The 12,343-nt window shown below is 43.2% G+C and overlaps 1 protein-coding gene across 5 annotated transcripts in view; it reads left to right on the top strand.

Moving 5' to 3' along the window:
• Window positions 1-11,214, top strand: part of LOC310661586 (palmitoyltransferase ZDHHC11-like) — a 37,503-nt gene extending 26,289 nt beyond the window's left edge. For all 5 annotated transcript variants that reach the window (XM_083407954.1, XM_083407958.1, XM_083407956.1 and 2 more), the window contains 6 exons: window positions 790-891; window positions 5,266-5,390; window positions 7,087-7,242; window positions 7,491-7,612; window positions 8,433-8,485; window positions 9,810-11,214. In XM_083407954.1, coding sequence (XP_083264080.1) covers window positions 790-891; window positions 5,266-5,390; window positions 7,087-7,242; window positions 7,491-7,612; window positions 8,433-8,485; window positions 9,810-9,825 — 574 coding nt within the window. In that variant the 3' untranslated portion in view covers window positions 9,826-11,214. The remainder of the gene's footprint in view (window positions 1-789; window positions 892-5,265; window positions 5,391-7,086; window positions 7,243-7,490; window positions 7,613-8,432; window positions 8,486-9,809) is intronic.
• Window positions 11,215-12,343: the final 1,129 nt, after the last annotated feature.

Genomic DNA, 12,343 nt, shown 5'->3' with positions numbered 1-12,343 from the left:
TGATTGCATAGAAGGCTAATAATAATAATACATGAAAACCCAATATGCTTGTAAAAACATCACATAATTAAAATAAAAACAGCACCATCAATTTCAGCAGCCAAATTAAAAGCATTTGAAAAAAATTTAAAAAGCAGATGTGGGATGTGGCCTGTCTGAGTTCAGATGGAGGCCCTCTGCCAAAAAGGCTCCTGCCCCTTGCCTGCCAGCTTAACTGATCCCACAGGTAGCTAGGCATCAAGCAGGGCCATGGAAACAGATCTCAAAGTGTGCAGTGACTAGGGCGAGCGAAGGCATGGAAGTGCTGCAGTTGCCTGGTTTCCAAATCTAGGAAGCGAGTCGCACCCCGTTTCCGATCGGGTTGCACTCCCCTTAAAATTCAAGTACCTACTCTGGGAGAACTCTGGGAATTTTCTTTGTCTTTGAAGGTTCAAGGAGCCACAGTGGTTCGGAGAGCCTACAGCTTTCCCTGCTCCTGGATAAACTTCCTGGTTAGCTACTGTGATGAGCTCTGTGTGAGGCTATCCTTAAAGATGGTTCAGAGACTTGCTCTTCCTATCTGTATTTCTAAACCAGTGCAGTACTTCCACATTAAAAAAAAAATCTCTGACTTCCTGCATGGCTCTTCTGGTTGTGCATGGATGGCTCATCAATTCCATGTACATTTTGTAAATGCAATGTATAAATATTTAGACTTACCATAAACATGAGACCGTCTTTATTTATGTGGTCTATTTTAGTACCTGAATTCTATTGTATTCTATTTAATGTATCTCTTCTTCTCCTCAGAGGGCCAAAAACCAAACACTGTAGTACCTGCAATAAGTGTATTGCGGACTTTGACCACCACTGTAATTGGCTAAATAACTGTGTTGGAAGCCGAAACTACTGGTAAGCTAACAGCAGCTAGCTTTGGAAACATGACATAAAGGCCCTATTTAGGAAGACAGAAGTGAAGCACCCACCCCCATCTCTAGGAACACCTGTACTTTTAAACAATCTGTTGGTTTTGCATCCAAAGTATCAAAACTGAAGTGGTTCTATGCACTAAATAAGCATCCCAGAGGAACTAATCCAATTACCTAAAAGGCTAAATGTTTGCCCTGAGTAAATAACTTTGATTGCTTCCAAACTGGCACTTTTCAAAGGGAACATCATCCTTTGTTCACACTCTTTACGTAGCATCTAGACAACCTATTTGGCAGCTTCTGGCATTCCAATGTCTTCTGTGTTGTCCTCCTGTCTTCTCTGAGCCCTGGTTTGTATATTATTTTTTTAATGAAATGCAGTTGAAGTATAGACATGGTTCCATTAAGGCTCCTGTGCCTTTAATTAAATACCGTATTTTTTGCTCTATAAGACGCACCAGACCACAAGACGCACCTAGTTTTTGGAGGAGGAATACAAGAGGGAAAAAAATTATGAATCTCAGAAGCCAGAACAGCAAGAGGGATTGCTGCGCAGTGAAAGAAGCAATCCCTCTTGCTGTTCTGGCTTCTGCGATAGCTGCGCAGCCTGCATTCGCTCCATAAGACACACACACATTTCCCCTTACTTTTTAGGAGGGAAAAAGTGAGTCTTACAGAGCAAAAAATACGGTACTTACTGTTTGTTGCTTCACCACATTTTATTGTTTCTTGTTGAGCATGGCTGGGAGGGGCGTGTGGAGTTAGTGAATTGCTCCTTGAATAGCCTCTCTCAATTTCTGTGCCTTTTGGTATCTGGATTCTTCTTATTCTGTTAAATACCATATTAATGCTGTTTCTCAATAACAATGGAAGGCGGGGGTGGGGTGGACAGTGCAATTGGTCAGTAAATCCTGGGGAACAGAAACTGAAATTAGAGTAATTAAGAAAGATTGTTTAGGGCAGGCTTCCTCAGCCTCGGCCCTCCAGATATTTTTGGCCTACAACTCCCATCATCCCTAGCTAGCAGGACCAGTGGTCAGGGCTGATGGGAATTGTAGTCTCAAAAAACACCTGGAGGGCCAAGTTTCAGGAAGCCTGGTTCAGGGGGTAATTAACAAGCTTTTTATCACTCTATAGGAAAAGCAATGGAATGAGCCGAAAGTGCAAGAAATAAACTTTTAAATGGACAGAATTTTTTTTGCTGAATGGGACTTTTGAGTTAATATTATAGGAGGATGGCATGAGGAAGGATATCAAGTTAGAATAAAGTGCTGTATGTTCCATTTTTATTCCACTTCCAGCTCATTGTAGAAAAGCAGTGCCTGAGCAGCACTTAAGGGCTCTAGTGTGGAAGTAACCCGTCCTATTTTTATGAGTTATACAAGAGTAGCCACATCAAAAACACACTCCAAATGTGAATATATCTAAGAGCAGCCCACCTCTATTGAACTCTTTACTCCACACCCTGAAATCTTGGCTAGTTCCCCAGCTAAAGAGAGCTACTGGGAGCTGGGAGCGTTTCTGCCTTCAAGCCCTTGGGACATTTTTACTCCATGGCATAGAGGTGCATTAATTAGGTATTAAGAGAGCCAGCAAGATCTTAATCAACTGGACTGAACCTATTTTCAAATAAAACCAAAGTATTGGTTTGCTTTATGAGAAATCAGCTTTAAATCTCCCCCAAGTTTTTATATGCTGATGCTGTACTGCATTTATTATAAATGAGCTGGCTGAGGAAAAGCTCATGAAAGGCTATTCATCCTTTGTGACACAGCTCTGGGAGCTGTGTAAGTCACTCATTGCATGATAATTAATGTCTCCTCTCCTTATGCTAGCTTTCATTTTATTAATGCAAGTATTAATTGAAGGATTTTATGTTGATGAAGATAGCCCAAAGTGGTCTGATCCAAGGCCCCTACACTGTGGCCACCTCCTTTAACAAGCTAAGCATTATTGCTCCAATTAATGCACACCACAGATGGAGAGCAATTGCCTCATGCTAGAAGACATTCAAAGCAGACTTTCATTCTTTGAAAGGTTGTTGGTCTCTGTTTCTTCATTTATTGGCTTTCAGGCTGTCTGGACCACAAAGTGGTGGCAGTGGGGGAATTGTATAGAAGGGACAATTTCCTAGATGCCAAAATCCAAGTTTGGGATAAGTATTCCTTGGTGAAAGAACCCCAGCACACAATATGTAGCAAAGTAAAGTATGGAAATATAGGTTGTTAGACCTTTAAAATATGCCTTTTCAAGTAAGTGCCAATGTTTCCTCCTTCCCCTAGCATAGAAAAAGGCGTTTGATAAGTTAAAAATGGTTTACTTACAAACTCTCCAAAAGTCAGATTAATCTGCTTTTCCATGCAGCAGCCAGAAAACGTTGTACAGGCAGTAAAACTTAGCTTACTTGCACAGTGGTGAAAGTTCTTAAATTATTGGTATAGCAACTCAAGAGCGGCTTGTGAGAGCCATGCGGTCTGAGCTGGAGCAATCAACTAAATCTCTTGGGAACTACTCTCGGTAGGAGAACAATGGCTTGAATACCTAGTTCCTCCCAAGGTGAGGGGGAGGGACCTAGGCTAAACCTGGCAGCACAGTTTATTCTGTGTTATTAATCTCTTCATGCATTAGACTTAAGCATGTCAGTTATATGAGACTAGTTATCCCACAAATGCTAGGTAGTGTGGGGAGCACTAGTGGCAGCCCCTCTAGCCGTTTCTCCTGAACACCCTAACACCTCCCCTCTGTTGGCTGGCAAAGCTGTGTGTGCCCCCATTATCTTCTCACCAGCCTCTAAGCTGGTCTGCTGCCACCAGGTGCACCAAAGGACACTGCCCTGTTGAAGTAAGAGTCTTTTCTACATGGAATGAGAGGTTCAATCTGCTACTGTGTCCAGGGTAGCAAAATATTGTGGGCTGGCTCTCTTGTTCACAATCTGCCCTTCCAATTCCCTGTTCAAAATGATGTATGTCCAACACTGCTGGCTTTCCTCACTGATATTTGATTAAATCCTAATCTGCTCATTCCCTAGGAATCTGGGAATTTGAAAGGTGTCACAGCATCATACTTTCTCCATGGGGAGGGCCAACGGAGATGAGAAGGCAAATAGCTACTTCAGCATTTTGGGCAAACTGTGCTGCGGCAAAATTGAGGGCCAAGCTAAGATTGTTAGTGAGGTCAGTCACACAGGCCAGCTGCAGAACCTGTTTTGGAGAAGCATAGTTATAGGGAGCAGCATCCTGAGCCAAAATCGGTTGGTTTTGTATACTTCCAGCTGCGACAACTGGCCCTGTGTGCCTTCAGATAACCCTTTCTGCTTAGATATCTATCCCACAGAATCCAGAGCAGAGTATTCTGGAACATGTTCTCTTGGGAGTTGGACATCCCTGTTCTAGGGCATTAATTTAGATGAATCACCAGCCCAAGCTCTTGGGCCTAGCTGTTGCCCTGCTTGGACTGATAGTACAATCTAAAACACACTCGCCACTTCCCTGCAGCTGCACATTTGTGGGAGAAGATTTGGTAGTCATGGGCAAGCTGTCTTTCAGGAGAGCTTGTTTTCTCATGGAGGAACCTCTGGTAGGTTTCTAAAGAATTGCAGAGTTCTCTGGAACACAGTATGAAAATCATCCCTGAGCATGGATGGGAACCCCAGGCTTGCAGGCCTCATTAGGTCTCCCAGGGATCCTAATTTGGCCCACAAGGCTGTTTCCCCCCAGCCACAACCCTGGATGTCATGACATAAAGCTACAGCTGCAAAGAAACAAGCAGAAACCTTAGGATGGGCTCCCAGGTGTTCATCTACATGAGACCTGCATTCAGCAGCACCTTTTAAATCCATCAAGGGTTAAAATCTAATGGAGGATTCCACTGTTAAACTAGCCAGGCAAGTTTCTTGGTCAGTTAATGGCACTATCTTCTGTCATTAGTATAACAAGGGAGGTTGCTTTGGCCTGAAGACAAATGGGTGGGCTCTCCTCCCTCACTTGGTGAGAAAGATAAAAGCCAGAGTTGTGTGTGCAACTGGCATAGAAGCAGAGAGACAGAGCCATGCTTGACTTTTGCTGGAATCCAATGCTGTGACTTGGATGAGAGAAGCAGGACTTTCTTGGGTGCGAATGCTCCATTGTAGGCTCAGGTTGTATATGTGTGCAAATGACCCAACTATCACAAAGTCTCTGTTGTTCCTCATTACAAGGAAACCAAACCCTGGATAAGCACTGAAACCCATGGAGTCTCACACCTCTCAGAGATTGGGGTGGCATGAAAAAATACAATTAAATACATACATTCAATTTGTAATTGTACAGCCTTCCACAGATTATGGCTAACTGGAATCTTTCTGTTAACGTGTTCATAGGTTTTTCTTCAATGCGATTGCTTCTGCTGCTCTTGGAATCCTTCTGCTGATTATGGTGATGATATATGTCTTCATCCAGTATTTCGTGGACCCAGAACGGCTCCGCACATCTCCTCAGTTTGAAAGTATTGTTCCACTGACTTAAAAAAACTTTTTACACCAATGTGACCTAGTAGTACTTTTTCAAGGTAGTGCCTGTGGTTTCTTAAACAGAAAGGGGTGGTCATTAAGAGGGAAAACCAGCTCATGATTGGTATAGTACTGACTAGACAGGCATTTGAGCAATGTCCTTCTCTCAACCAAAATTTGTATATGCAAACATTAGGGTTCATTTGTACAACTATTGTAATTCTGAGGGTGGCCACACAAAGTGGTATAAACATGTACTTGTTCTTTTCAAAATATAATAAAGTAAGACCCCAGTTGAGAGGACTTTCACAAGACTAATTCACCAGGTAGGAAGGAAGATATCATTGAGGTGGGAAGGTTTTCATCTTTCTTGCATTAGTAAGTTTAGGAACATAAAAGCAAAAGAAAAGCTTTCTGGCCCATCTAGTGCAGCATCCTGTTCTCACAGCGGCCAACCAGATGCCTGGTGGAAACCCACAAGCAGGATTCCAGCACAAGAGCAACTCTCCCCTCCATGAAGTTTCAGAAGCACTGCTGCCTCAGAGTGTGGAGACGGAGTGGAGCCCTCATGGCCAGTAGCCATCGATTGCCGTCTCCTCTGTGAATTTGTCACGCCCTATTTTAAAGCCATGAGACGCGGGTGGCGCAGTGGGTAAAACCTCAGCGCCTAGCTTTTGCCGATCGCATGGTCGGCGGTTCGAATCCCCGCGGCGGGGTGCGCTCCCATCGTTTGGTCCCAGCACCTGCCAACCTAGCAGTTCGAAAGCACCCCCGGGTGCAAGTAGATAAATAGGGACCGCTTACTAGCGGGAAGGTAAACGGCGCTCTGTGTGCTGCGCTGGCTCGCCAGATGCAGCTTGTCACGCTGGCCACGCGACCCGGAAGTGTCTGCGGACAGCGCTGGCTCCCGGCCTATAGAGTGAGATGAGTGCACAACCCTAGAGTCTGGCAAGACTGGCCCGTACGGGCAGGGGTACCTTTACCTATTTTGAAGCCATCTAGGTTGGTGGCCGTCACTGCCTGTTACCACCCTGTATGCAAGATTTCTTAATGCAGGCAACAGTGCCGAATGGTTCACATCAGTGCAACATATCATAATGTTACTACTTCTGAAATCTGGAAATATTTTATGAGAGATTCACCGTGTGCTTCCATTAGATTCCAGTTTTCATGTTCTACATTTCTGAGTTTGTTAGAAATTTCCAATAACAAAGGATATAAGTTTGTAATTATGTTTTCATTAGTAAAACTGCCCAGAGTGGCTGGGGAAACCCAGCCAGATGGGCAGGGTAGAAATAATAAATAGTATAGTAAGTAAGAAGAGTAGTACTGTATAGTAAGAATGTGAAAAAATCTCATGCAATATTCTTTGCTGAATTTTATTGTGTTATTATCTTCCTGAGTGGGTCATGGAAACTGCTATTCTGAATGATGCTTTTTGTATAGGGCAGAGTGGATGAATTTAAGGAACCAAGAGGGCGGTAGCTCAGAAAACCTTGGGAACCACTGCTTTAAAAGTGTGTTTTAGTCAATATTTCTTTATTCACTGATATCTGGCTGTTTGACCGGCGTAGACCCTTAGGGAACAGTTTCGAAACTCCTGCCATAGTATTAGTACAAAAGGGAACATCATTCATTTCATAATTGAAACCAGAATAACATTACTTCTCCCCATTATTTTTTCTCCAATAGGTGTCACTAGAAATGGCACCTGGCTGGTCTTTCTTCCTGTTGCTCCAGTAGAGACGACAGCAGCTGGCATCCTGAGTGTAGCAATATTAACTGTGGTTTTGGGATCTGCTTCTTTCTTGCTGCTTGGACATTTGTTGACGTTTCATCTTTACCTCTGTAAGTAAAACAATTCTGAAAAACACAGGGTAGGGGAGTGCAAATGAAGGGCTCAGTTTATGCAAAAGACAGGCTTTTATCCCCAATCTTAATGGTGCCCTGAGTGTACACTATTTTCTCACTAAAGGGAATGATGGTCAAAGATAATGTGAAAGCTCACTGAATTTGCTGACACCCATCTAAACTGCAAAGCTTTAGGGATTTATAGTTTTTAAATCTTAAAAAAGCACAAACTTCCATGTACGTAGTGAATAAAAAGATGAACACATATGAATACATGACTCGACATCGACCCAGGCTGTCTACCATTTCTCGAGAAACAAGCACAGAGGGAACATCAGATACAACGCACACAGTGGACTCTTTACAGGTAAGATCTTCTGTCCTCCTTAGATTTGCCTTTCTGCAGCATACCTGCTTCTAGTATATATTCATCTGGAAGATCAAACGTGTAGCCCTGTTCAGGTGTTTGCCTGAATATGTGTGAACGAAATGTGCGGAGGAGGCAGATGTGTGCATGAAAGCCCCACCTCCAACATCTGCACATGCCAGTTCCATTTGAAACCTTCCCACATTGAGAGTGATCTGAAAGAACACACTTAGAAACCTCCCCATGATCAGGAACCATATATTTTCAGGGTTCCCAAATCACAATGAGGATTTTGAGTTCACCTGAATGTGGTTAGAATGCCCCTTCAGCAAGGGCGCTGATTATGGGTGCCCAATGGTGCCCATGACAGAACAAGACACCCTCTATGAGAAACTTAGGTTCTGTTTAGGTGGAGGAGAGGGGGGGTCCGAGTGCTGTGGCCTCCTCCCCATGCTGCTGAACTTGCTTGGCTGTTCCACTTGCCTTGACACTTTGCCCGCTGGGGCTCATGGTAGGCCATGGAGCTGGCTCCTCTTGCTCAATTTATAGGTGGGGAAAGGGTTAACCCCTCTTTTCCCAACGCCTTGATGCAAACTGCACCACTGCTGGGTATGTTCAATGCTTTGAAGCTATGAAACATTCATTTCATGGATATCCTGGCTGATTTCCAGTTTGGCCTTTAATCTTTCAGCTTTTGTCGTGTGAATTCTAGACAACATTTAGAACCCCTCTTTAGCACGCATTTAAACTTAAATCATAAAAAGTAGTTTCTATCCAGCACAGGAGCAATCCTCTTATAGGTCTGTGTTCACATTCTTAGGATGTAACTGAAGTAAGAAAACCAGACGAAGTAGCACCCTCCTCTATATCAGGGTAAGTTAACAGATACATGGTTATCATTTTACTGAGCCCAGTGTCCAATGAGCAAGTGAAAATTATTGCAACCAGAAAGAAGAAATCGGGTTTATTTAGGAATTTGCCTTTCATCAAACACCAGGTAAAGAAAACCATAGTAATAACTGCTGCATACACCTGTTTTCCATAGAAAATATTCTGACTTAGGCCTGATTCATATGTAACACAAACCATGGTCAGACAAAACGCTAAGCAAACCCAGCTTAGATTTGGGAAGAGTAAAGGCAGGAGGACTGAGGAGAAGAGAAGAGCTTTGATTTTTCCTTTGAGCATCTGCACGCCTGCCCATTCATTCTTAGCCATAGCTTGACTTAGTGTTTTATGAGTACTGGCCAGTGGGTTATTTCTGTTCCAATTAAAATCCTCTCAAGCTTCAACTGCTTAGTAGAAAACACAGCCATTATATATGATTGACAGGTTGTGACCATAATGTAAGTAATCCATCTTGGAGTCCATTGCTCAAAACACAAATCAATTAGGGGCAGATGAGAGCCATTTTTTTCCTGGAAACAGAACGACAGAAATATCAACCTGATAGTCCTTCTACCATCATCATAAGGTTGGCATACTTTAGTTGGGAGACTATGCACTCCCAACAGGAATTAAAACAAGGCATAATGTGGACACACCACCAAAATGCCAAACAGCATGGTGTACCAACCATGTCCCCTCATTAGCCATATACAGAAGAGGTCAACTCATGCCTGGCAATGGGCAAATACTTCCATGGTGAGGCAACTCCATCACAGTCCATAGATATAAGGATGCAACAACACCATCAACTTGTATGGATGTTTGAGTCTCCTTATCCTGCACATACAGTCTGCAAAGAACAAACCTTTAGACACCCACACAGCCACAGCTCATTTCAAAGAAGCATGTATGGAGAATTCTAGGTGAAGTTTTAAGTCCTGCCGGAGAGTCAGTGTCCCTGTGGATGGGAGGAACTTTCCTCCCAGAAAAGGGAAGGCGCAGGTGAGACCATAATTATATCTTCACAGAACCACTGCAGTAGCTCAGAATTAAACAGTGCTGAGACAGGAAGCTGGAGGAAGGGGTTTTAGGTCACACCAGGGAGAAGATGTGGTCGTTTTAAAAATATCCATTTTCCACAAGTTTTGCATAGTTCTGGAAGTCTGCATGCAAACCAGCTGGAATAATTTCAGAAGGCTGCACACGGTCTATTGGCTTGGTTGCTGCATATGCTCATAAGATGCCATCTCTGCCCAAAGCATACCTGCAAGGGAATAACTTAAGTCTTTAATTTTGCTTTGCTCCCTAGAACTCATGCCAATTAACTGCACTTGATCAGGAACAGCATCAGGAACAGCTGGCTTCTTCAGAGACGGCCTCTGTGGCATTTCCAGAAGATTACTGTGTTTCATCGATGCGAAATGACCATTGTATGCACTTGATTCAGCATAGCTAAAGGGAAAGGTGGAATGCCAGTTCCTGCTCTCAGTTGGGTCAAAACTGGACACTGAAATCACAAGAGGAGATGTTCCCTTTCTTATCCAAATCAGCATGCTTCTTTTGTCTCTGAGAAGGTGCTATTATGTGGAAGGCTGTGGCCAGTCAAAAGACCACATGTAAAGAACATGGTGGACTTGGAGGATGCGCCAGGTCACACTTCTAGACGAGGTCTGTGTGTACAGAACTGATGAAATTTTGGTCTGGAGGTTCTCCAATCCAAGATAATGAAGGGCTTGAAGTGTTTTTCATCAGCTGGCAATGCATTATATGAAGACCAGCTGATAACAGCTAATTATTTGGTTATAAGCTGCTTGGAGGAAGAGAGGGTGAGGGTAGGCAGAGGGTGGCTGGATAGGATTTCAGTGACAGGAATCATTTTGAGGCCCATGCTGATGACCAATGTGTCTCCCAACTCTGTCTCTATTTAATGGGAACAGCATGTGTTTCCTGAAGTTGGACTTCAAGTGTGAAAAATCTCAGCTGAAGAGCCAGAAGATATCCACAAGGCAAGAGTAGCCGTTCACAGGTTCTTCCTTGCAACGAACCAGTAATAGCTACTGTTGTGAATGCATTTGAGAGTCTCTCCCTAGTAAATGGGAAGCTAGTAAATGGGTAGCAAAATATGTAGCAGATCACAGGATATAGAGAAGATAGCTTGGAGGGTAATCATTTGACATTGCCAAATAGAGTAGTAAGTCTTAGAGTCAAAAGTATCCTCCACGTGGCATTGGGAAGGCTCCAATAAATTAGACTGATTTCCCCAAAATGTATTTATATAAAGTGTCACCACAGAAAGTCCTGCTTATTAATGCCAGTTGGAAAATACTTTCCTTTTTGTCTCTACGCTGAAAACCAGTTTTTTTTAATAGAAAATGGATTGTGTATTTGATCCTTTTTTAAAATGCTATTTCTTATGAATAAATTATATGATTTTGTGGCATTACAGGAACATTTTAATAAACTCCCCCCATAAAACAACACAAGAGTCTGTCTATCCTAGTTACATATGTAAGACTGGGCTTTACTTGACTAAAAATTACAGAGGTTGATTCTCATTTGCACTTTACATGGGGGAGAGATCCTTTAGAGTGGAAAGTTTTCTAGGTTTTTAATTTGAGAGGAAAATGTTATTGAATGAAATGTACTTGTAATGAAATGTAATCCTCATTCTTTTCATAAAAAACATTAAAGATAATAAAATTATTATTTTTAAATTGCCTTTCAAATATGGGGAGGAATATAGTCTATGAAATATTGGTGGCATATAAAGCAATTGTGTCATAAAGAGCCTAACACTAGGCTGCTTCGTTGTGGAGGTAAAGGCTGGAAAGCACATTTCTGAAAAATGAAAGTCACCCAAAGCTTATATTAAAAGAAACGCAGGAAATTGTAATTGTACAAGTGCATGATGAAGAATAACTAGCCAAGCAGCATTGATTCTGACCCTGTGGAGTTAGCAGCCACCAGTTCTACGTGGCTGCTCTCAGTCTCTGGGAGCTTGCGACCAAGAACATGCGATCAGGGCTAGTAAACAGGGGCTTTTGTGAGGGTCTTTAGTGAGCTGGTTTGAGGGGAAGCCTGGAGTGCTAGGACACAAGTGTCTGGAGGAGCAAGAGACCTGGGCAGTGACTTGGAACACCTGTGCCATGTTTGTTTTCCTGCCTGAGGGTGTATGAAGTTACACCTGCAGCAAATGTAAGCTGGTTGCCTTGCTGGAAGAGAAGGTTAAACAACTTGAGGCTCACCTCTCCAGACATAGAGTCATCAGAGGAAGATATTCTAGATGGAGCAAAGCAGACTGTCCTGGATTAGTGATACTGTGGGGGTAGGACACCCTTAGAGAGGAGGAAGATCACTAAATGCAGGATGCAAACCCCTGGAGGCATGTGACACACAGAAGCAGGACTGTCAAGAAACGTGTCTTTGGGGCGGTACAATTGATTCCAGGCCCTCCCCTTGGATCCTTAATTCTGGGCCACAGGAACAAGGACAGCAGTTGCAGGTCTCAGAACATACACAGATGGCTAGAGAAGGAGCAGTATATAGTAATAATATAATAATAATAATAATTTATTATTTATACCCCGCCCATCTGGCTGGGTTTCCCCAGCCACTCTGGGCGGCTTCCAAAAGAATAATTAAAATATTGTGATACATCAAACATTAAAAGCTTCCCTAAACAGGGCTGCCTTCAGATGTCTTCTAAAAGTCTGGTAGTTGATGTTCTCTTTGACATCTGGTGGGAGGGCGTTCCACAGGGAGGGCGCCACTACCGAGAAGGCCCTCTGCCTGGTTCCCTGTAACTTGGCTTCTCGCAGTGAGGGAACCGCCAGAAGGCCCTCG

This window comes from Podarcis tiliguerta, assembly GCF_965153285.1.
Source record: "Podarcis tiliguerta genome assembly, chromosome: 13".
Taxonomy (NCBI): domain Eukaryota; kingdom Metazoa; phylum Chordata; class Lepidosauria; order Squamata; family Lacertidae; genus Podarcis; species Podarcis tiliguerta.
Note: the sequence above shows the minus strand (reverse complement) of the source record. Positions and strands in the feature narration are given on the sequence as shown.